The following is a 22,939-nucleotide window of genomic DNA, read 5'->3' as shown; positions in this document are numbered from 1 at the left end:
ACATATATATATATATATATATATATATATATATATATATATATATATATATATATATATATATATATATATATATATATATATATATATATATGCAGAATATAGTAGGCACCTGCCAAAATGATAATCACTCCCAGTGAGCTCTAAAGCACTGGATCAAGGAGTGCTGTGAACTTATCATTAAAACCAGCTGTGACCTCACTGAACGTTTCCCTTTGTGTCTCACACCACAAAGGGGTAGTCACAGCCTGCCCTCTAAAGACAACTCTCTTCCTCCACACAAAACTACAAGCATCTAATAACACACACACCCTTCACTCAAAAATTCAAAATTATCATGGTGACTCCTACACCAGGCTTGGAGTTCTCATCTGGGGAGGGGACCACAAATGTCCCCAGGTCAGACTGCTCTTCTGATAATGACCCTAAGTGTCTTGACACCCCCCTCAACTTTTTCTTCATTAACTTCTGCAACATTCACAGTCTTAGATCTAATTTTCAATCTGTAGAACACCATCTCTCCTCTTCTAAACCTTATCTTCTTTTCCTTACTGAAACACAAATGTCTGAGGCAACTGACAGTAACCCCTTTTCTGTTCCCTCCTATTTTCTCTATCCTCATTTTCAATACAAAGCTGGATGTTGCGTTTATGTGCACAACGACTTGACCTGCTCTCGTGCCCATGCACTTGAATCATCCGAGTTTTCCACCATCTGGCTATGACTACAGAGTCGCTCTCAAAACTAAATTTATGTGCTGTATACCTCTCACCTAACTCCTCTGACTATAAGAAATTCTTTGACTACTTAACTTCCAAAGTAGAGCACATTCTAACTCTCTTCCCATTTGCAGAGATCTCCATTCTAGGAGACTTCAATGTTCACCACCAGCTTTGGTTTTCCTCTCCCTTCACTGACCATCCTGGTGAACTAGCCTTTAACTTTGCTGTCATCCACGACCTAGAGCAACTGGTGCAACACACTACTTGTATTCCTGACAGTCTTGTAGATACGCCCAACATTCTTGACCTTTTCCTGACCTCTAATCCTCCTGCTTATGTTGTCACCCTCTCTTCTCTATTGGGCTCCTCCGATCACAATCTCTTTTACACCTGTATCTTGTCCTATCACTCCAATCCCTCCTCAGGATCCCACTAAGCGAAGGTGCCTCTGGCATTTTGCCTCTGCTAGTTGGGGGGAACCTGAGGAGGTATTTTGCTGATTTTCTTTGGAATGTCTACTGCTTTCGTGTCAGAGACCCATCTTTGTGTGCTGAGTACATAACAGAGGTGAAAGTGTCTGGCATGGAGGCATACATTCCTCTCTCTTTTCTCAACCTAAATCTTCCAAACACAGCTTGTTCTCTTGTTATACATGATAGAGAGGTGGTCCACAAAAGGTACTTAAGCCTTCCATCACCAGAATCTCATGCACTTTATATTTCTGCCCTGAACCATGCCAAGTCTGTTCTCCAACTAGCCAAAAACTTCTTCATTAACAGAAAGTGTCAAAATCTTTCAAGATCTAACTCAACTCATGACCTCTAGCACCTAGCCAAAAAACATCAATAACTTTGCTTCTTCTTTCCCTCCTTTATCTCAACCAGATGGCACCACTGCTATCACATCTATCTCTAAAGCTGAAGTCTTTGCTTAGACCTTTGCAAAAATCTCTACCATGGACAATTCTGGTCTTGTTCCTTCTTCTCCTCCATCCTCTGACTACTTTGTGCTACTGATTAAAACTCTTCACAGTGATGTTTTCCATGCCCTTGCTGGCCTAAACCCTTGGAAGGCTTATTGACTTGATGGGGTCCCTCCTGTTGTTCTCTAAAACTGCTGCTCCGTGCTTGCACCTTGCCTAGTCAAACCCTTTCACCTCTGTCTGTCAACATCTACCTTTCCTTCTTGTTGGAAGTTTGCCAGCATTCAGCCTGATGCTAATAAGAGTGATTGTTCTAATCCCTGAAACTACCATCCTATTGCTTTAATTTCCTTCTTACCAAAAGTTTTTGAATCTATCCTCAATAGGAAGATTTTTAAACATCTATCACTTCACAACCTTCTATCTTATTGCCACTATGGATTCTGTCAAGGCCGCTCTACTGGTAATCTTCTGGCTTTCCTTATTGAGTCTTGGTCATCCTCTTTTAGAGAGTTTGGTGAAACTTTTGCTGTTGCCTTCAACATGCCAGAAGCTTTTGACAGAGTCTGGCACAGAGCTTTGATTTCCAAATTACCTTTCTACAGCTTCTATCGTTCTCTCTGTAACTTCATGTCAAGTTTCCTTTCTGACAGTTCTATTGCTGCTGTGTTAGATGATCTGTTCTTCTAAACCTATTAACATTGGTGTTTCTTAGGGTTCTGTCCTGTCACCCACTATTATTCATCAATGATCTATTAATGATCTTGTCCTATCCGCTCCTATGCTGATGATACCACCCTGCTTTTTTCCACGTCTTCATAGACGTCCAACCCTTCAGAAAGTAAATAGTTCATGCAGGGAAGCCTCAGAACACCTGACTTCTGACCTCTCTAAAATTTCTAATTGGGGCAGAATAAACTTAGTATTGTTCAATACCTCAAAAATGCAATTCCTCCATTTATCAACTCAACACACTTCCAGACAACTGTCCCCTCTTCTTCAGTGATATTCAACTGTCACCCTCTTCTACACTGAACATCCTTAATCTGTCCTTTACTTATAATCTAAACTGAAAACTTCACATATCATTTCTAGCTAAAACAGCTTCTATGAAGTTAGGTGTTCTGAGATGTCTCCACCAGTTTTTCTCACCCTTCCAGCTGCTAACTCTGTACAGGGACCTTATCATCCACATATGGAGTATGCTTCACATGTCTGCAGGGGTTCCACTCATACCGCTCTTCTAGACAGGGTGGAATCAATAGCTTTTTTGTCTCATCAACTCCTCTCCTCAAACTGTCTTCAGCCTCTTTCTCATTGCCGGATACTGCTCTTCTAGACAGGGTGGAATCAATAGCTTTTTTGTCTCATCAACTCCTCTCCTCAAACTGACTGTCTTCAGCCTCTTTCTCATTGCTGCAATGTTGCATCCCTTGCTATCTTCTACCACTAGTTTCATGCTAACTGCTCTTCTTGCTGACTGCATGGCTCCCCTCCTCCCATGGCCTTGCTGCACAAGACTTTCTTTCTCTCACTCCTATTCTGTCCACCTCTCTAATGCAAGAGTTAACTAGTATTCTCAATCATTCATCCCTTTCTCTGGTAAATTCTGGAACTCCCTGCCTGCTTCTGCATTTCCACCTTCCTATGACTTGAACTCCTTCAAGAGGGAGGTTTCAAGGAACTGTCAATTTTAGACTACCACTTTGGACCTAATTTGGGGACCAGCATCTCTGTGGGCCTTTTTTTATTGGATTTTTGTTGCCTTTGGCGGGTGTCCCTCCGTCATATATATATATATATATATATATATATATATATATATATATATATATATATATATATATATATATATATATATATATATATATATATATATATATATATATATGCATGTATGTATGTATATGTATAACAAGGATAGTAAAGATAAGTGAAGTTCTATAGTCTTGGTATTTCTTTTGAAGGAAGCTCAAAGAACAGAGTAAGGATCTGTTTGTTAAGAAGATAAAATAGTCAAGGATTTGGTTAACTTTTGTATTAATGTTATGGAAAGAACTGTGATAATTAATTATTATCTTGTATGGCACAGTTGTGGGAAGGGAAAGATATATAGTTGAAGAATAGCAGTACTCATGAAATACAGTATTGCAGTGAACTGGGTGACTAGAGACAGATAAAGAAAAATAATGGATGGGATTATTAGTTTTGGGCAATGTCATGTTGATAAGTGTTGTATGAGAGAAGCTGCTAACTACATGAAAGGCAAATTCCAATCCCCAGTGCAGAGCCAGACATCTAACAAGGGGAAAAATGTTTATGGAGGCACAACAGAATGCTACATGTCTTCAGGAGAGAGAATAGTTTTTTAGGAACAATGTCAAGTTGACAGTTAAAAGAATTGAGTTAGTAAGGCACTGAAGAGATTCAGAGCTGATAGAAAGGCAGTTGTGATATGTATTATGAATGTTTTTTTTTATTATGTATTTAAGTGAAATCCATATAATTATCTTGTTGCAAGTTTGTCAATGTAAAGTTCAGGAATGTGAAGCTTTGCCTCCAAAACTATCATAAAATAAAACCTCACTATTAAAAAAAAATAATGATAATAAAAAAAAATAAGCTAAGGTAGAGGGATAGAGTAAGCAAGTACTATGTATGGTTCAATAGAGACAAGTTGGTGACATGTTATGACAGCAATGCTTTCTTGTCCATCATGGTATGACCACATTTGTTGTTGTTAAAATATATGTATCTGTCTTCATAAATTTGAATTTTGAATTTAATGAAGTCAGAATAAGTAAAAAATGTGTAGCAGATCACAGCATTAAATGCAGCTTGTAGGGAGTGTACAACTGAATGGCTCAGCTGCCATGTTGGTGCTGTCAGCTTTCCAGTCACTGGGATGTTCATATTGTTGTTACTGTCATAACTTTTCACCTTTGGGGATGCTTAACTGAGTGATAAGTGATGCCAGAGATCCTTGGAGTGCTGAAGATATGGTGATTATTTGTTTAGGGTTTGATGCAAATTCTCCTTAATTGCATTTATTTCAGTAGACACTATTGTGAACAAGGTTTTGGTACCAGTTAAATTCATTTAAAAGAAAGTCACCACTGTGGTTTCTGTTGAGAAAATCATCTATTAATTACTTTGAAACTACAGAGCAGACTTATTAACTTTTAGAGTGGAGAAAATTTTGAAATCCCAGTTGACCATAGCTTTGTGAGGGCACTGAATATCTCTCACAGCTGCAGTAGATCAGCCAAAGTGGCACATTATATGAAAGAAGATGGATGAAGTCCATGATAGGTCAATATGGAAACTCATAGATTATAACACTTCTCTATCTCACAATATCTTTCTTGCTTCCTTAAAGCTTTTGATTGGTGGCTGTCATATTTCTATTAATCTACCTGTCTTATATGATTCATAGCCATTTTAATGGACCTTTAAATTATGTGACTGGAGGTCCATTAGCATGAAAAAGGAATAAAATTTTTTGCTTCTTTTGAGTAGCATTATGTGATAGATATGATTTTGAATTCAATAATGTAATCAAAGGCATAGATATGATTATGAATTCAATAATGTGATCAAAGGCAAAAGCTTAATATAATGTGACCTTTACTGTAAAGTTACAGGTTATAATTTTCATTTGTTGCACTGTTGATATATTATGACCATATAAATCTTATCATATTTCATGCTTTTACTTTATGCATTACTTTTAAAGTAAACTTTTAAAGTTATGATATTATACATATATAAGCAGTTCATTACATTAACCTTCATTAACACCTGACTTACCTTCCCAGTGTGAATACTTAAAGGCAACCCTCTTTACTGAACAGGTAAAATAGAGCAGGCTTGCTTAAGCACATAACTGTGAAATAACCATTTTGTCAAGATGTGAACTTTTTTGTGTATTTCAATGAAGCTGTCTTTTTATTGATATAATTAATAGGTATTACACTTTGTATGTATCATGGCTTGTTTCACACACACTACATTGTTAATTTAGGAAATGCATTTTCACCCAACACAAAAGTAATGAAGGATCTTGAAAATGTTCACAACTTATCACTCACTTTGCCCTTGCTAGAATGACACTGCCTTTCTAAAGCTGCCTACCTCACCTATCTACTTTTAGAATAGTTGTGCATAGTGTGCACATAACATTAAAACACTTGTGCTTACAGTCAAAATTATTTTTTATTATTGATTTATTTTTTTATTATTTATTTTTTTTAATGTACATGTTTTGGTAATTTTGTATGAATTTATGACTTTACATTATATGTAGATATGCATGCAATGACATGTACATAGGGTTACATTATCAACCAGTGTATATATAAACATCTTTCTATTGTAGTCAAGAGAAATGTATCATTACCTTTGTATCATTCTTGAAATGTAATAATTAAGGAGACTTTTAAGTTAAATCTAACACCATGCTATACTCCTCATACAGACCTTCCACCTAATACAGTCCCCTAACTGTTGCCAGTACAATAGTTGAAAATCATACTACCAGCATGGAGCAGCAGCTTCTAATGAAGCATTATGCAATTGTCAGTTTTAACTGCTCTGTAACTTTGTGGATAATTTGCAATTAAGATATCAGTTTTAGATGTTATACCAAAGAAATTAAACTGTCCTCTTGTATGGAAGGGGTGTGTGTGTGTGTGTGTGTGTGTGTGTGTGTGTGTGTGTGTGTGTGTATTTACATAGTTGTGACACAGGAAAAAAAACTATGCTTGTGCTGGCCCATCTCCATATCTATTTTTATCTAACTTTGTCTTAAATTTGTTTATCATATTTGCATCAATGACTTCTTTGTCCAAATCATTCCAGATCTCCACAGTTCTATGTGGGAAGCTATTTTTCTTAACATCTCTTCTACAAGTATCTTTTTTCAGTTTTCTGCTGTGTCCCCTCAAGCCTCTTGCATCCCACATCACCAAGTCCTTTCTTTTCCTATTAAAGTTTTTTCATTCCAGTCATCACTCTGTACAGTGTGATCAAATCACCTCTCTCTTCTCTGTTCCAATGTTATAAGACCCAATTTAGACAGTCTTTCTTCATACAGTAGATCCTTCAAACTTGGAGGTAACTTTGTTCATGCTCTTTGTATTCCTTCCAATTTCCTTATAGATTTCTTGGTGCTAGGCGACCATACCACAGCTGCATGCTCCAGTCTTGGGCCTATCATGGTCACAATCAATTTTTTTTATAATTTCCTCATCCAGATGTGTAAATGCTGTCCTTATGTTTCTCTGTAGGTTATAGCTTTCACCTCTACTCTTGTTCATTTGTTTCTCGGGTGACAGCATATTAGTAATAATTATACCAAGATCTCATTCTTCTGTTCTATTGCTGATTCTTTCATTCCACAATGAATAATCTCTCATCTGTCTCTTACCACTCTTGCCAGTTTCTATCACACTGCATTTCTTTGCATTGAATTCCATCTGCCACTTTTGGCTTCATTCCCAGATCTTGTTTATGTCCCGTTGAAGTGCTATACAATCTTCCTCTTTTTCTATTTTTTTTAATAATTTTGTATCATTTGCAAATAAGCTCATGTAGCTGGTTATTTCTTCTGGCACATCACTAATGTACACAGCAAACATTACCAGTGCCAACATAGAACCCTGTGGAACCCCACTTAAAACTTTCTTCCAGGCTGACCTTTGATCCTTAATTACTGTTATCTCTCAATCTTCCAAGAAGTTCTTCATCCACTTTAGCAGCCCATCTCGCAGTCCTCCAAACATCTTCAGTTTCCATAACAACCTCCTATGTGGTACTTTGTCAAATGTTTTTTTGAGGTCTAAATAGATACAGCCTGCCCAACCATCTCTCTCCTGCACAATATCTATAACTTATGAACAGAAACTCAACAGATTTGTAGTACATGATCTTCCTCTTCAAAAACCAAATTGTTTGTTTGTCAACACATTGTTTTCTTCCAAACATTTGATCTATTTGTCTTTTATAAGTCTTTCATATATCTTAGCCACTACACTTGTTAATGACGCTGGTCTGTAGTTTGAAGGGTCTTTCTTGTTTCCTCCCTTGAAAATCGGCACTATATCCACTCTTTTCCAGTCCATTGGGACCTTTCCCTCTTTTAATGAATGTATTATGATTCTGCAGATCTTCTTTGGCCAACTGCTCACTATACTCCTTTAAAATCCAATTAGATTCTCCATCTGGGTCTGTTGCTTTCCTTACATCTTGGTTCTCCATTATCTTCTTTACCTCCTGCACTGTAACATTTATTTCACTTAACCCTGCATCAGTCATCTCTACATCCCCCTGTTCCTGCAAACCACTCTCACTAGTAAAAACCTTCTGGAAACAGTTATTCTTCACTTCAGCCATTCTCCCTGCCTCTTCATATAGCATCAACTTGTGTGTGTGTGTGTGTGTGTGTGTGTGTGTGTGTGTGTGTGTGTATGTATTTACCTAGTTGTGCTTTATGGGAAAAGAGCTATGCTCGTGCTGTCCCATCTCCATATCTTTTAATATCCAACTTAGCCTTGAATCCATGTATACTTTCTGCATTTACCATCTTCTCATCCAGACTGTTCTATACATCAATACTTCTATATGGGAAACTATACTTTTTGACGTCTCTTCTACAAGCACTCCTCTTCAGCCTCTTTCCATGTCCTCTAGTGTCTCATATATCCCAGACCATTAAGTCGCCCTGGTCCACCTCCTCTACTCCCTCATATGCTTTATATATCGCAATCAAGTCTCCCTTTTCTCTCCTCTTTTCCAACGTTGGTAGATCTATCCTTGCAAGTCTCTTCATATGACAAGTCCATGATAGTTGGTACCATCTTCATAGCTGCTCTCAGAACTCTTTCCAATTTCCTTATACCCTTTCTCTTGTATGGCGACCACACTACTGCTGCATATTCTAGTCTAGGTCTTATCAGCGACACGATCATCTTCCTGACCATCACTTCATCCATATATGCAAAGGCTTGCCTTATTCTTCTCAACAAGTTATAGGTTTCTCCTGTAATTTTGCTAATGTGTCTCTCTGGGGTCAGGTTCCCAGTCACTGTAACACTGAGATCCTTTTCCTCTCCTGCTCCCCTCAACCTTACACCATTCAACACATAATTTCCTTTTACTCTTCTTGTACTTTTTCCAAATTCTATTACCTTACACTTCTTTAAATTAAATTCCATTTCCCATATATGACTCCACTCTGATATCTTGTTCAGGTCTTGTAAGGTTCCACAGTCCTCTGCACTCTCAACTTTCTTCAGCAACTTTGCATCATCCACAAAAAGGCACATGTAATTGTTCACACTCTCTGTCATATAATTTATATAGACTGCAAACATGATTGGTGCAAGTACTGAGCCTTGGGGTACTCCACTTATGACTTCCCTCCATGATGATTTTTTTTTTTATCTTTTACCATCATTCTCATTTCTCTGTTTATCAAGAAATTTTCCATCCATCTCAGCAGGCCCCCCTTAGCCCACCATTATGCTTCAACTTCCACAACAATTTCCTGTGTGGCACTTTATCAAAGGCCTTCTTCAGGTCTAAATAAACACAATCTGCCCATCCATCTCTTTCTTGCATTATATCCACCACTCTAGAATAAAAACTCAGTAAGTTTGTAACACACGATCTCCCTCTCCTAAATCCAAATTGCTGCTTTATTATCACTTCATTTCCTTCTAGGTACTGCATCCATTTATCCTTCAATCTTTCACACATTTTGCACACCACACTTGTTAGAGACAGGTCTATAGTTTAAGGGCTCCTCTTTATTACCACCTTTGTAGAATGGCACTATGTTGGCTCTCTTCCATTCAATTGGGACTCTACTTTCAGTTAGGGAACTCTCAATAATATTTTGTATTACCCATGTCAACTGCTGATTGCACTCTTTTAGTATCCATCCTGACATTCCACCAGGTCCAGGGGCCTTCCTAACGTCTAGTCCCTTCATCTGTTTCTAGACATCCTCTTCAGTCACTTGGATTTCCCCCAGATCCATTTCCTCACTCATCTCACTCTGCCATACAAATGTTCTCTCTTTTGTGAATACTGATTGAAAACTCCTGTTCATTATCTCTGCCAAATCAGCCAGATCCTCACACATTTGACCATTCACCTTCAATCTGCTTATTCCTTCTCTATTTTTCATTTTGCTGTTCACATATCTGAAGAATAGTTTTGGTTCCTCTTTGCATTTGTCCATAACATCTTTCTCATAATTTTTTCCTTCCTTCTCTAATAACCCTTACATATTAATTTCTTGTAGTTATGTAGTTTTGCCATAGTTCCTGCGTATTTTTCCTCCACCATCTATTCCATGCCGTTTCCCTCTCCTCCTTAGCTATTTCACATCTTTTATTATACCAGTCATTGTTATATCTTCTCTTTGTCTCTACTTCCTAGTAGACAACTATAGTTCATGTCTTCTATAATATCTGCTTCTTTTGATAATACCAAATCAAGTCTTGATGGATCCTCTCCTCCTTTGTATCTAGTATTTTTCTCAACCCACTGTGTCATAATATTGTTCATTGCCAGTTTCAGAACCTTATCTCCCCATGAGTCTTCTCCTCCTCTTGTGTTCCACTCCTCCCAATTTATCTCTTTACAATTAAAATCTCCCATTATAACAGTTTTGTTGTTTTCTTTAATTTTCTTTACAAGCCATTCTTTTGTCACACTCAGCAACTGTTCATGCTCTTGTCTATTCCAGGCCTTTGTTTTTGGTGGGACATACATCACTGTGACATATCGTCTTTCTCTTCTTCCATTTATTAGTTGTAAGTTTAGGCTAGGCCTTCCACCAAGCCTTCTGCCTTTTCCACACTCTCCACCCTGATACCCTTTTTAACAAGCATCATCACTCCACCTCCTCCTTTTCCACATCTGTTTCTTATCCACATATTGTACTTTCCCCCTCCTAAATTTGGTGTCTCTGAATCTCTTAGTTAAGTTTCTACCATTGCCATGATGTCTGGTTCATTTGTTTTTATAAATTCATTCACTTCATCCATCACTGAAACTAAACCATCCGCATTAGTGTATGCCACTGTCCATGTCCCTCCCTCTCTTACAGCTGTGCCTCTGCACCCCTCACTTCGCATGTACCACTTCCTCAACCTTAGGTCCATTACTCTCCAGAAAAAAAGTTCCTTTTCCTCTTGTGTTCTCTGTTCGTTCCTTTCTTTTGCTTCACTTCTCAATTCATTAATTTTCCTCCTTTCTTCCTCAATCATTTCTCTTCTAATCCAGACTTGTTTAAACTCATTACTTTTGGCTAGCTTCCACGCATTTGCCAATGTTATTTCTGCTGCTGTTTGGGATTTTAGTTTGATTTTCAATGGTCTACTTTTTCCTTGATCATATTTTCCAATCCTGTACACCTCCCCTATTTCATCTTCCAGCTTTGTATCCCTTTTGTTTATCAGACTCAGTACTAATCAAGCTGTTTTTCTTTGTTCTGCTTCTCTTTTATACCAATTTTTTATCTCACTTTCTTCCAGGCCTAAGATCATTACACTCTTCTTTTTATCTACAGTGTCTCTTACCAGGTTTTCCTGTGTGTGTGTGTGTGTGTGTGTGTGTGTGTGTGTGTGTGTGTGTGTGTGTGTGTGTGTGTGTGTGTGTGCTCTAAGATATCATAAATGGTCCACACATTTTAAATGAGGTAAAATATAAAAGAAGTAATGATAATAATAAGAAAAAAAATTTTATGACCACACTAACAGTTAAGAGACTATTAGCAGAGTTAGTTTATAAAAGGGTTGGAGGAGTTTAGCCTTATACAAGATAAGTGTACTTTAGAAATTCTTACCATTATATTAAATTGTACATTTTGTGTGAGTGATTATTCTAATTAGTTTTAATTGCCCTTATACATATGTATTTAATTTTCAAAATTTTGTTTTGATGTTTGAAATGCTCCTTAGTTTTAATACAAATATGTAAGTTGTATTTTCAGTTAGACAATGGTAGAGGGATTCAATATACATATAGCTTGGCTTGTTTATTTAATGTAAGGTACATTATGCCAACTTATTGATATTGTGTATTGTACTATGACACTTATATAACTTTTGGTAGTATCTTAGCATAAGTTGTTCATTTTATTCTTAAATGATACAGACTCATTTCCATCCTGGAAGAAGTGCAGTCTTCCAGCCAGTTGTTGGAAGCTTAATCAGATGTAGAGTATCAAAGATAACCTCCTGGCTGTCTTGCTGTCTGGTTCCTCTTGAACTTCACCTTCATGTTTCATATTAGATTATTCATTAGCCACATTCCCAGTATTTCATCACTCTTTCTAAGCATCTTGCTTATTTATTAAGAGATATTCCTTGCACTTTATGCATACTGCATATGCTAGATGCACTATGCTGTGTATTAGTAATGAGGTATGGGAATAGAGAGCTCTAAGCATGTTCATGGTTGCGAGTTTAATGCTCGTACAGCTCTCTTGTAGTCTTTGGCATGTTTGATATAGAAAAATTTCCAGTGTTGATTGACATGACAAAGAACTCACTCTATTGAATGGGAGGTGCTTGTAATATCTTGTCATTTAACTGGAAAAATTCCAAAAGTTGCCAACTGAAGCATTCTCTTCATGGGGGCAACATAAACTTTTTAAGATATTAAAAAAGGAAAGCTAACTAGGCCAGTACATTGAAAAATGAATAAGTTAAATAAATAATAAAAATTCATCAATGGCATATCATGTGTATATTCAGTTCAGTGAAGTCAGAAGTGCTCTAGACTTCTCAAGTCCAGGGGTCCAGTCTTATTTTTCATCTTGATCAGCTTATCAAATATGGCATTCTTTGGTATGAATTGTGTGCTTGTCTATAATGAAAACTTGGTAGTCTATTTTTTTTAAATAGGTAGTTTGTATTTGTTAAATGAATGAAGGAAATCAGCAATCAGATTCAGCTTATAATGGACCAGTTGTGCCCAAGGTTCATTAGTTTTCAGTGTTGTGTGCCTGTATCTTGGAGATTCATCACTGTAGTCAACTTAGAGGTTTTCTGTACCCAATTAATCCCTTCAAGTTGCTCCACTTTGTACCAACATCCCCCAGTCCTTCACAGCATCACTCCTAGCCTTCCTCACCATCTTGGTCCTCCAGCAGTCATACCAGTATCACCTCTCAAATTCGTAATCATGGTTACATCATCCAGTGACACACTAACTGCCCTCCAGATAGCCCTCAGCCTTCCTCTTGCCACTACACTGTTGTCACAAGCAGCTTCTACTTACCATAGTTACTGTATCTGCTGCCACATTCCTCTATGTTGTATCAGAATGCCCCTGACTTCCACTTACCTTGTGCTCCCCATTACTCTTTGTGACTCTGCAGGTGCCCCCATTGATGAATACTTACCATCATGTTATGTATCCTCAATGAAAAAAAATATTGGTCCTGTAGCAGCGTGAGGAGATATGAGACATGGAGTATGATTTATGGGAAATGACATGGATATGTTGGTACTACTGGTGTAGGAGGTGCCAAGTATGAACATGTATACCCTACACTGTAACATACATGGCAACTACTATTTCTGTGAAGCAAACAGGGTTGCCAACATTACCAACTGACCCAGATACAAAGCATTTCACATATCATCTGACCACGGGGTGCTGATATTTTTTTTTTTTTTATCAGTGCTACACCTGAGAAAGGTCATGGCTTAGCGACAGGCAGCAAAGAGTTGTAATAAACGGCTCTAAATCTGAGTGAGATCATGTAATTAGTGGGATGCCACAGGGATCAGTATTAGGGCCATTATTGTTTTTAATATATATCTATGACTTGGATAGTGGAATTAGTAGTGATGTTAGTAAATTGGTGGATGACACAAAGATAGGTAGATTAATTAGGTCAGAATCAGATGCCATCGCCTCGCAAGCAGATTTAGATAGGATGAATGAATGGATGAACAGATGGCAAATGCAGTTTAATATCAACAAACAAACAAACAAACATGATAGTAGACACCTGCCGAAACGATAATTACTCCCAGTGAGGTCAAAAGCACTGTTCAGGGGGTGCTGGGAACTTATCATTAAACCCAGCTGTGACCTCACTGAACGTTTCCCTTTGTGTTTCACAACACAAGGGGGCAGTCACAGCCTGCCCTCTAAAGACAACTCTCTTCCTCCACACAAAACTACAAGTACCTAATAACACACACACCCTTCACTCAAAAATTTTAAAATCATAATGGCGACTCCTACACCAGCCTCGGAGTCCCCATCTGGGGAGGGGACCATAAATGTCCCCAGGTCGGACTGCCTTTCTGTCGACGACCCTAAGTGTCTTGACACCCCCCTCAACTTTTTCTTCATTAACTTCTGTAACATTCGCAGTCTAAGATCTAATTTTCAATCTGTAGAACACCACCTCTCCTCTTCTAAACCTCATCTTCTTTTTCCTCACTGAAACTCAGATGTCTGAAGCAACTGACAGTAGCCCCTTTTCTGTTCCCTCCTACTTTCTCTATTCTCATTTTCTATCCAAAGCTGGATGCTGCGTTTATGTGCACAGTGACTTAACCTGCTCTCGTGCCCTCACTCTTCAATCTTCCGAGTTTTCCACCATCTGGCTACGACTACAGAGTCACTCTCAAACTAAATTTATCTGTGCTGTATACCTCTCACCTAACTCCTCTGACTATAAGAAATTCTTTGACTACATAACTTCCAAAGTGGAGCAAATTCTGACTCTCTTACCTTTTGCAGAGATCTCCATTCTTGGAGACTTCAGTGTTCACCACCAGCTTTGGCTTTCCTCTCCCTTCACTGACCATCCTGGTGAACTAGCCTTTGCTATCCTCCACGGCCTAGAGCAATTGGTGCAACACCCTATTCGTATTCCTGACCATCTTGTAGATACGCCCAACATTCTTGACCTTTTCCTGACCTCTAATCTTTCTGCTTACGCTTTCTTCTCCGTTGGGCTCCTCCGATCACAATCTCATATTTGCATCTTGACCTATCGCTCCAATCCCTCCTCAGGATCCCACTAAGCAAAGGTGCCCCTGGCGTTTTGCCTCTGCTAGTTGGGGGGACCTGAGGAGGTATTTTGCTGATTTTCCACGGAATGACTACTGCTTCCATGTCAGAGACCCATCTTTGTGTGCTGAGCACATAACAGAGGTGATGGTGTCTGGCATGGAGGCGTACATTCCTCACTCATTTTCTCGTTCTAAACTTTCTAAACCTTAATTTAACACAGCTTGTTCTCGTGTTATAGATGATAGAGAGGTGGCTCACAAAAGGTACTTAAGCCTTCCATCACCAGAATCTAATGCACTTTATATTTCTGCCCCGAACCATGCCAAGTGTGTTCTCCAACTAGCCAAAAACTCCTTCATTAACAGAAAATGTCAAAACCTTTCAAGATCTAACTCCCCTTATGACTTCTGGCATCTAGCCAAAAATATCTCCAATAACTTTGCTTCTTCTTTCCCTCCTCTGTTTCAACCAGATGGCACCACTGCTGTCACATCTATTTCTAAAGCTTAGCTCTTCACTCATATCTTTGCTAATAACTCTACCTTGGATGATTCTGGGCTTGTTCCTCCCTCTCCTCCATTCTCTGACTACTTCATGCCACCTATTAAAATTCTTCGCAGTGATGTTTTCCATGTCCTTGCTGGCCTAAACCCTTGGAAGGCTTATGGACCTGATGGGGCTCCTCCTATTGTTCTCCGAAACTGTGCCTCCGTGCTTGCACCTTGCTTAGTCAAACTCTTTTAGCTCTGTCTGTCAACTTCTACCTTTCCTTCTTGCTGGAAGTTTGCCTACATTCAACCTGTTCCTAAAAAGGGTGACCGTTCTAATCCCTCAAACTACCGTCCTATTGCTTTAATTTCCTGCCTATCTAAAGTTTTTGAATCTATCCTCAACAGGAAGATTCTTAAACATCTATCACTTCACAACCTTCTATCTGATTGCCAGTATGGATTCCGTCAAGGCCGCTCTACTGGTGATCTTCTGGCTTTCCTTACTGAGTCTTGGTCATCCTCTTTTACAGATTTTGGTGAAACTTTTGCTGTTGCCTTGGACATATCAAAAGCTTTTGATAGAGTCTGGCACAAAGCTTTGATTTCCAAACTACCCTCCTACGGCTTCTCTCCTTCTCTCTGTAATTTCATCTCAAGTTTCCTTTCTGACCGTTCTATTGCTGCTGTGGTAGACGGTCACTGTTCTTCTCCTAAATCTATTAACATTGCTGTTCCTCAGGGTTCTGTCCTGTCGCCCACTCTCTTCTTATTATTCATTAATGATCTAAACCAAACTTCTTGTCCTATCCACTCCTACGCTGATGATACCACCTTGCACTTTTCCACATCTTTTCATAGACATCCAACCCTTCAGGAAGTAAACATTTCACGCAGGGAAGCCACAGGACACTTGACTTCTGATCTTTCTAAAATTTCTGATTGGGGCAGATCAAACTTGGTATTGTTCAATGCTTCAAAAACTCAATTCCTCCATCTATCAACTCGATAAGACCTTCCAGACAACTATCCTCTCTTCTTCAATGACACTCAACTGTCCCCATCTTCTACACTGAACATCTTTGGTCTATGTCCTTTACTTATAATCTGAACTGGAAACTTCACATCTCATCTCTAGCTAAAACAGCTTCTATGAAGTTAGGCGTTCTGAGACGTCTCCACCAGTTTTTCTCACCCCCTCCAGCTGCTAAATCTCTACAAGGGCCTTATCCGTCCATGTATGGAGTATGCTTCACATGTCTGGGGGATTCCACTCATACTGCTCTTCTAGACGGGGTGGAATCAAAAGCTTTTCATCTCATCAACTCCTCTCCTCTAACTCACTGTCTTCAGCCTCTCTCTCACTGCTGCAATGTTGCATCTCTAGCTGTCTTCTACCGCTATTTTCATGCTAACTGCTCTTCTGATCTTGCCAACTGCATGCCTCCCCCCCTCCCACGGCCTCGCTGCACAAGACTTTCTTCTTTCTCTCGCCCCTATTCTGTCCACCTCTCTAACGCAAGAGTTAACCAGTACTCTCAATCATTCATCCCTTTCTCTGGTAAACTCTGGAACTCCCTGCCTGCTTCTGTATTTCCAACTTCCTATGACTTCAAGAGGGAGGTTTCAAGATACTTATTCATCAATTTTTGACCATGCTTTGACCCTTTTATGGGACTGGCGTTTCAGTGGGCATTTTTTTTTTTTATTGGATTTTTGTTGCCCTTGGCCAGTGACCTTTCTACATAAAAAAAAAAAAAAAATGCAAAGTACTTAGCGTAGGTAGAGGAAACCCACACAGTAGGTACACATTAAACAACGAAACTCTGGTAGGTACAGTGTATGAGAAAGCTTTAGGAGTTATAGTTAGCTCTGAACTCTGTCTAGGAAAACAATGCATAGAGGCCAGAAACAGGGCAAATAGAGTATTAGGATTCATTTTTAGGAGGGTTAAAAGTAGAAGGCCGGAGGTAATGTTAAAGTTATACATGGCGCTGGTCAGACTTCATCTAGACTACACTATGCAGTTCTGGTCCCAACATTACAGGAAAGATATAGGTCTATTAGAATCGGTACAGAGGAGAATGACTAAAAGGGTACAGGGGATGAGGAGTATTCCTTACGAGGTGAGATTGAAGCTGTTAAATTTACATTCTTTAGAGAGAAGTAAGTTAAGAGGGGACCTGGTAGAAGTCTTCCAAGTGGTATAAGGATTATAACAAGGGGGATGTAAGCAAAATTCTTAGGATCAGCAACCAGGGTAGAACAAAGTTTGAAAAATTTTGGTTTAGGAAAGAGATAAGAAATTGGTTCTCAAATAGAGTGGTAGATGAATGAACACTCAGTAATCATGTTGTTAGTGCTAGGACATCAGGGAGCTATAAGAGAAGATTAGACAGGTTTATTGATGTGGATGATAGGTAGAAACAGGTAGGTATATTTCATACAGGGACTGCCATGTGTAAGCCTGGTGGCTTCTTGCAGCTTCCCTTATTTCTTATGTTCTTATATTCTTATGTTCTTAACAGAGCATTTGACAGTTCCACTTAAGACTAGTATAGAAGTTAGTAAACACAGAACTAAAGGAAACAATAAAAGTCCTAGATAGTAGGCTACCTGAGAGCAATAAAAACAAAAGCAGTAATAAAAAAATAAAAATAAGAGAGCACCACAGGAATCAGTGTTAGCAAATATGTTTTCAATAGTGTACATATATAATAATGTATATGTAAATAATATGCCAGAAGAAGTAAGTAGCTACAGGAATCTATTTATAGATGATTCAGAATTATCAGCAAAGAAAAAAACAAGGATTGCAAAGATCTAGAAAATTATTTAAGTGTACAAATTGAGTGTAAGATAAATAAAATTCGTTAAACAGTGTTATGTGATGGGACTTGGGAAGAGTGGACACAGACTTACATGGACATTCAAGTTGGGAAATTATAGCAAGAGTGAATGAGGAAACTTAGAAATTGATATGAGATGATTTATCACCAGAAAAGCATGTGTACCTGATATTTAGACATACATGGAGAATATTGAAGACAATAAAGATGGCTTTTCACATCCTGGAGAAAGACATGTTGGAAACAATCACAGCAGTGATTAGACTCGAATTTGAATTTACTAGATATCATTTGAAATAAAATATCATGTATTAAGAAACTGGAAAGAATAGCAGCTAAAATACTGTCAACATTTGAAAATTTAATGTATAATAAAAGATTAAAATGGAAATACATACTAACATTTGGAGAAAATATGCAAGTACAGTACATTATACTTTTTATAGGTTAATGAATGGACTGGGTAGCAAAATTAGTTAAAAAAAATATTTATCATTGAGGGAACAAAAGGAGACTGGATGTTTAAGAAGATGCAAGAAAAGTTCAAGAAGAGATATCTGACTGACAAAAAAATGTAGTTATTCCCATAGAAATATATGTAGGTGCTTGGAGATGGCTAGAAGAAGTGATAGAGATAAGGAACATGCATGAATTGAAAGAAAAGTGACTGAATATGGATACAAAGAGAGAACCATGTGAGTGAAGCCCAGGTCTTACATATTACAACTAGATAAATAAACACACACACACACACACACACACACACACACACACACACACACACACACACACACACACACACAGGTGGATATGGAGGAGATAGTAAAGCAACAGCAACAGGAACACAGTAAGGACATGGAAAAGCAAGTGATTAAAATAATAAAAGAAAAAAAAAGTAATCTTATGAGAGACAGGGTAAAGAGAAAAATGTGTGTGGTGGTGTTTGGGGTCAAGGAGAAGAACCTACTCATGAAAATAGCTAGAGAGAAAGAAGAGGTGAAAAGGGCTAAGGAAATTATAGCAGAAGTGGCAAGGGAAGAAGAGGAGATAGTTGAACAAATTGAAGAGGTTTGCAGGATTGGAAAGTATGATGAAAATGGAACATGACCAATGAAAATAAGACTCATCTCACAAGCAACAATGGAACATGTCTTACAAAGGACAGGAGGAAAATTAGTAAAAGTAGAAGGAATGAGGGGAATATGGATAAAAAGAGACATAAACTAAGAAGAGAGTAGAGTTGTAGAGCTGAGAGTAGAGGCCCAGTCAAAAGACGAGGGGAGAACACAGGAACAAGCAAGGAGATTCATTTGGAAAGTTGTGGACATGAAAGTGAGGAAATGGTGGCACAAAGGTGCCATAAAAGATCACCAAGCAGAAGCTTAAAAATTATGCATACAAATATAGATGGTGTGGTATTGAAACTGTTGGAACTTAAAGACTACTGAGACTACTTAAAAAACAATAAACCAGATGTGGTATGTTTAATGGAAACCATACTAATAGAGGAAATAAAGTTGAGATTTGCAAAGGAAGGATATAACACATGGAGGAGAGACAGAAAAGGAAAGGGAGGAGGAGGAGTGATGATATTAGTAAAAGAGGATATTGTTGTTGAGAAAGTGGAATATGGTGATGGAATGGCAGATGTTGTGATTAAGATCAAAGGAAGTGAAAAAAGGAAAGTTATTGTGACATACATGCCACCAGGAACTAATGCATGGGAGACAAATAGATACAAGATACAAATAGAAACAAGAAATAGCACAGAAGAAATGATAAGGAAAAGAAATGATAAGGAAAAAGTAACAAAGTGCTCTTAGTAGGCAACTTCAACACTAAAGGAATTAACTGGGAGGAGATGGAAGTGAACGAAAATGTCAGGTCATGGAGCAAAAAACTTATGTATACCATGATGGTGAACACATTGAGACAGTGGGTGAACAAACCTACAAGATGCAGAGGAAAAGAAGAACCTTCACAGTTGGACTTAGTGTTTATGAAAACCCCAGAAAATAGACCAAGTATATATTGTCTGAGTCCAATGGGAAGGAGTGATCATGTGATAATAGAAATAGTACTACAAGAGGAAACAGTGTTGCACAGGAATGAACAATTTATAAATGGGAGACAGAACTATGTTAAGGCAAACTTCGCAGAGCTTAGTAAATTTTATGGAAAAATTAATTGGTAAGAGCTATTTGAAGTTAAAGTAGTGCAAGAAAAATATGAGATTTTTTTGAGCAAGTATAGAGAGAGGATGCAACAGTTTGTACCAAGTTATAAAGTGAAAACTGGAAAGCATGAATGGTATAATGGCAGGTGCGTAGAAGCAAAAAATGAAAAAGGACAGGGCATAAAGGAAAATTATGAGAAAACTAAACAGAAATACCAGGGAAGAATACAGAAAGGCAAGGAAAGAATATGGTATGATAAGAAGAGAAGAAAGAAAATTTAAAAGTGACAATAAGAAAATGCAAGGAAGAGCCCAAACTCTTTTACAGATATGTAAATGGAAAAAATGAAACATAAACTACAGAGGAGATCAGTGAACTAATGAATGAAAGTTTTCAATCTGTGTTTACAAAGGAAACCAATTTTGTGGCACTGAAAGTGGTATCACAGAATGAGGGAATACAGGAGATACAAGTAGAGACAAAAAATTATGAAACTGCTGGAAGAGCTGGATGTTTAAAAGGTTATGGGACCAGATGGATGGATATTAAAAGAATGCAGAGAACAAATGGAGGAACCCATATGGGATATAATCAAGAACTCATTGAAAGAAGGAAAAGTACCATGGTAATGGAAAAGAGCTAACATAGTTCTATTATACAAAGGTGAAATAAAATGGAACCATTAAATTACAGACCAGTGTCACTAACAAGTATTGTAAGCAAGCTTTGTGAAATAGTAAGTAAAGATAAATGGGTGCAATATTTAGAAGATTAAAAGATAATTACAGAAAAAACAATTTTGGTTCAGGAAAGGGAGATCCTTTGTCACCCACAAAAGTCTTATGCAGAAGTTAGAGAATGAAGGAGAACTAAAGGGAGCAACACTGAGATGGATGGATGATTATTTACAAGGGAGGGAAATGAGAACAGTAATCAGAGACAAAAATTCAAGTTTGTGTGAAGTGACAAGTGGAGTGCTGCAAGGATCTGTGTTGGCATTTATTATGTTTCAAATATATGTAAATGATATGAGAGGATCTAAGTAGTTATATAAACATTTTTGCTAATGATGAAAAAATAATGAAAATAATAAAGGATGAAAATGACTGCAAGGAGTTTGTTTCAAAAGGATATTGACAAGATACATGCATGGAGCCAAGGATGGAAATTAGAATTTAATGCCAGAAAATCCCACATGTTGGAAATAGGAAGAAGTGGAAAGAGACTTTCATGGAATTAGAAAATGGGAGGAGAAATAATATAAAAAATTAATGAAGAAAAGATTTGGGAGTAATCCAGGACACACTATCACCTGAAATGGAATATTAAGCTCAGCATACAGCTTGTTAACATTAGAATGCCATTTAACTATTTAGATAAAGAAATGATGAAGAAAAGCATAACAAGCATGATACAACCTGAATTGGAATACGCAGCAGTAGTCTGGGCTCCACATAGAAAAAAAGATATATGGAAACCGTAAAGAACAGAGGATAGTGACAAAGATGGTACCAGAATTAAAAGACAAGCTATGAAGAAAGACTTGAAGAGATGGGATTACCAACACTACAAGAGAGAAGAGAAAGAGGAGACCTGATAACAATGTACATATTAGTAAACAATATAGAAAGAATAAACAGAAATGACTTGGTACCACAGATGGAGGAGGGAGAGAGACTGACAAGGGGGCATGGGAGGAAAATAAAGAAGAATGGATGTTTGAGCGACATCAAGAAATACAGCTTTCCATATTGAACTATTGAAATCTGGAATGATTTGGAAGAAAAGATTGTTGTGGCAGATAGTGCACACATGTTTAAAGAGAAACTGGATAAATATGGTTATGTAGACAGGACAAAATGAGCTTTGGCTCATGCCATGTACAATACAACTAGGTAAATACAACTAGGTAAATACACACACACACACACACACACACACATATATATATATATATATATATATATATATATATATATATATATATATATATATATATATATATATATATATATATATATATATATATGTATATGTGTGCAAGTAAGCAAGTATGGGAACTTGGATATATATTCATTTATGCAAGTTAAGTATTCTACACATTATATTTAAAATAGATAAATATATTCATTTAGGCATATTACACTTACTGTATGTTATGTAAAGTCATCTTTATATTCTTGTGTGACAACATCATCCAAATACACAGATGAAGAACTTGGTGCCTGTATTGGCATGTGAGGACCGCCTGCTGAGGGTGATGAGAGACTCGGATGTGCTGTACTCAGTGGAGCTGCCCTCTCCCTCCACTTGCCTCCAACTCTTCTACAATGATGGAGGAGAAAATGGTGACCAACTCCTGTATGGCACCTCAGATGGGAAGATTGGTCTTGTGCAGCTGGGCAGGTGAGGCACTCAAACCTAGATCTGTTGTTTCTAATGATATAGTATCTTATTGCACTCTTGGTTGCAAGGGTATCACACAATGCTTTAATTTCAACTCTAAAGAAAATAAGAAACAGAGTTGACTGGAAATGCACATTATGTAGTATTGTGTTAATTGTTGTTTTAGGTTATAACTACATATTTCATCCTCTATTTCAGTTTTATGGTCTAGTATATAACTGTTGGACATCAGCTTTGTTTTCTTTATATCTATTTTCAGACTGTCCCAGTGATTTCCATCATTGTAATGGCAAGGTTATCTTGTATAATTCATTTGCATACT

General features: G+C 37.7%; 1 protein-coding gene across 5 annotated transcripts in view; it reads left to right on the top strand.

The window, feature by feature from the left end:
* Positions 1–22,939, top strand: part of LOC135093160 (Bardet-Biedl syndrome 7 protein homolog) — a 301,301-nt gene that overhangs the window by 230,623 nt on the left and 47,739 nt on the right. For all 5 annotated transcript variants that reach the window (XM_063992082.1, XM_063992083.1, XM_063992081.1 and 2 more), the window contains one exon: positions 22,421–22,617. In XM_063992082.1, the coding sequence (XP_063848152.1) occupies positions 22,421–22,617 (197 nt within the window). The remainder of the gene's footprint in view (positions 1–22,420; positions 22,618–22,939) is intronic.

The sequence above is a fragment of the Scylla paramamosain genome, chromosome 42, assembly GCF_035594125.1.
Source record: "Scylla paramamosain isolate STU-SP2022 chromosome 42, ASM3559412v1, whole genome shotgun sequence".
NCBI lineage: Eukaryota > Metazoa > Arthropoda > Malacostraca > Decapoda > Portunidae > Scylla > Scylla paramamosain.
Note: the sequence above shows the minus strand (reverse complement) of the source record. Positions and strands in the feature narration are given on the sequence as shown.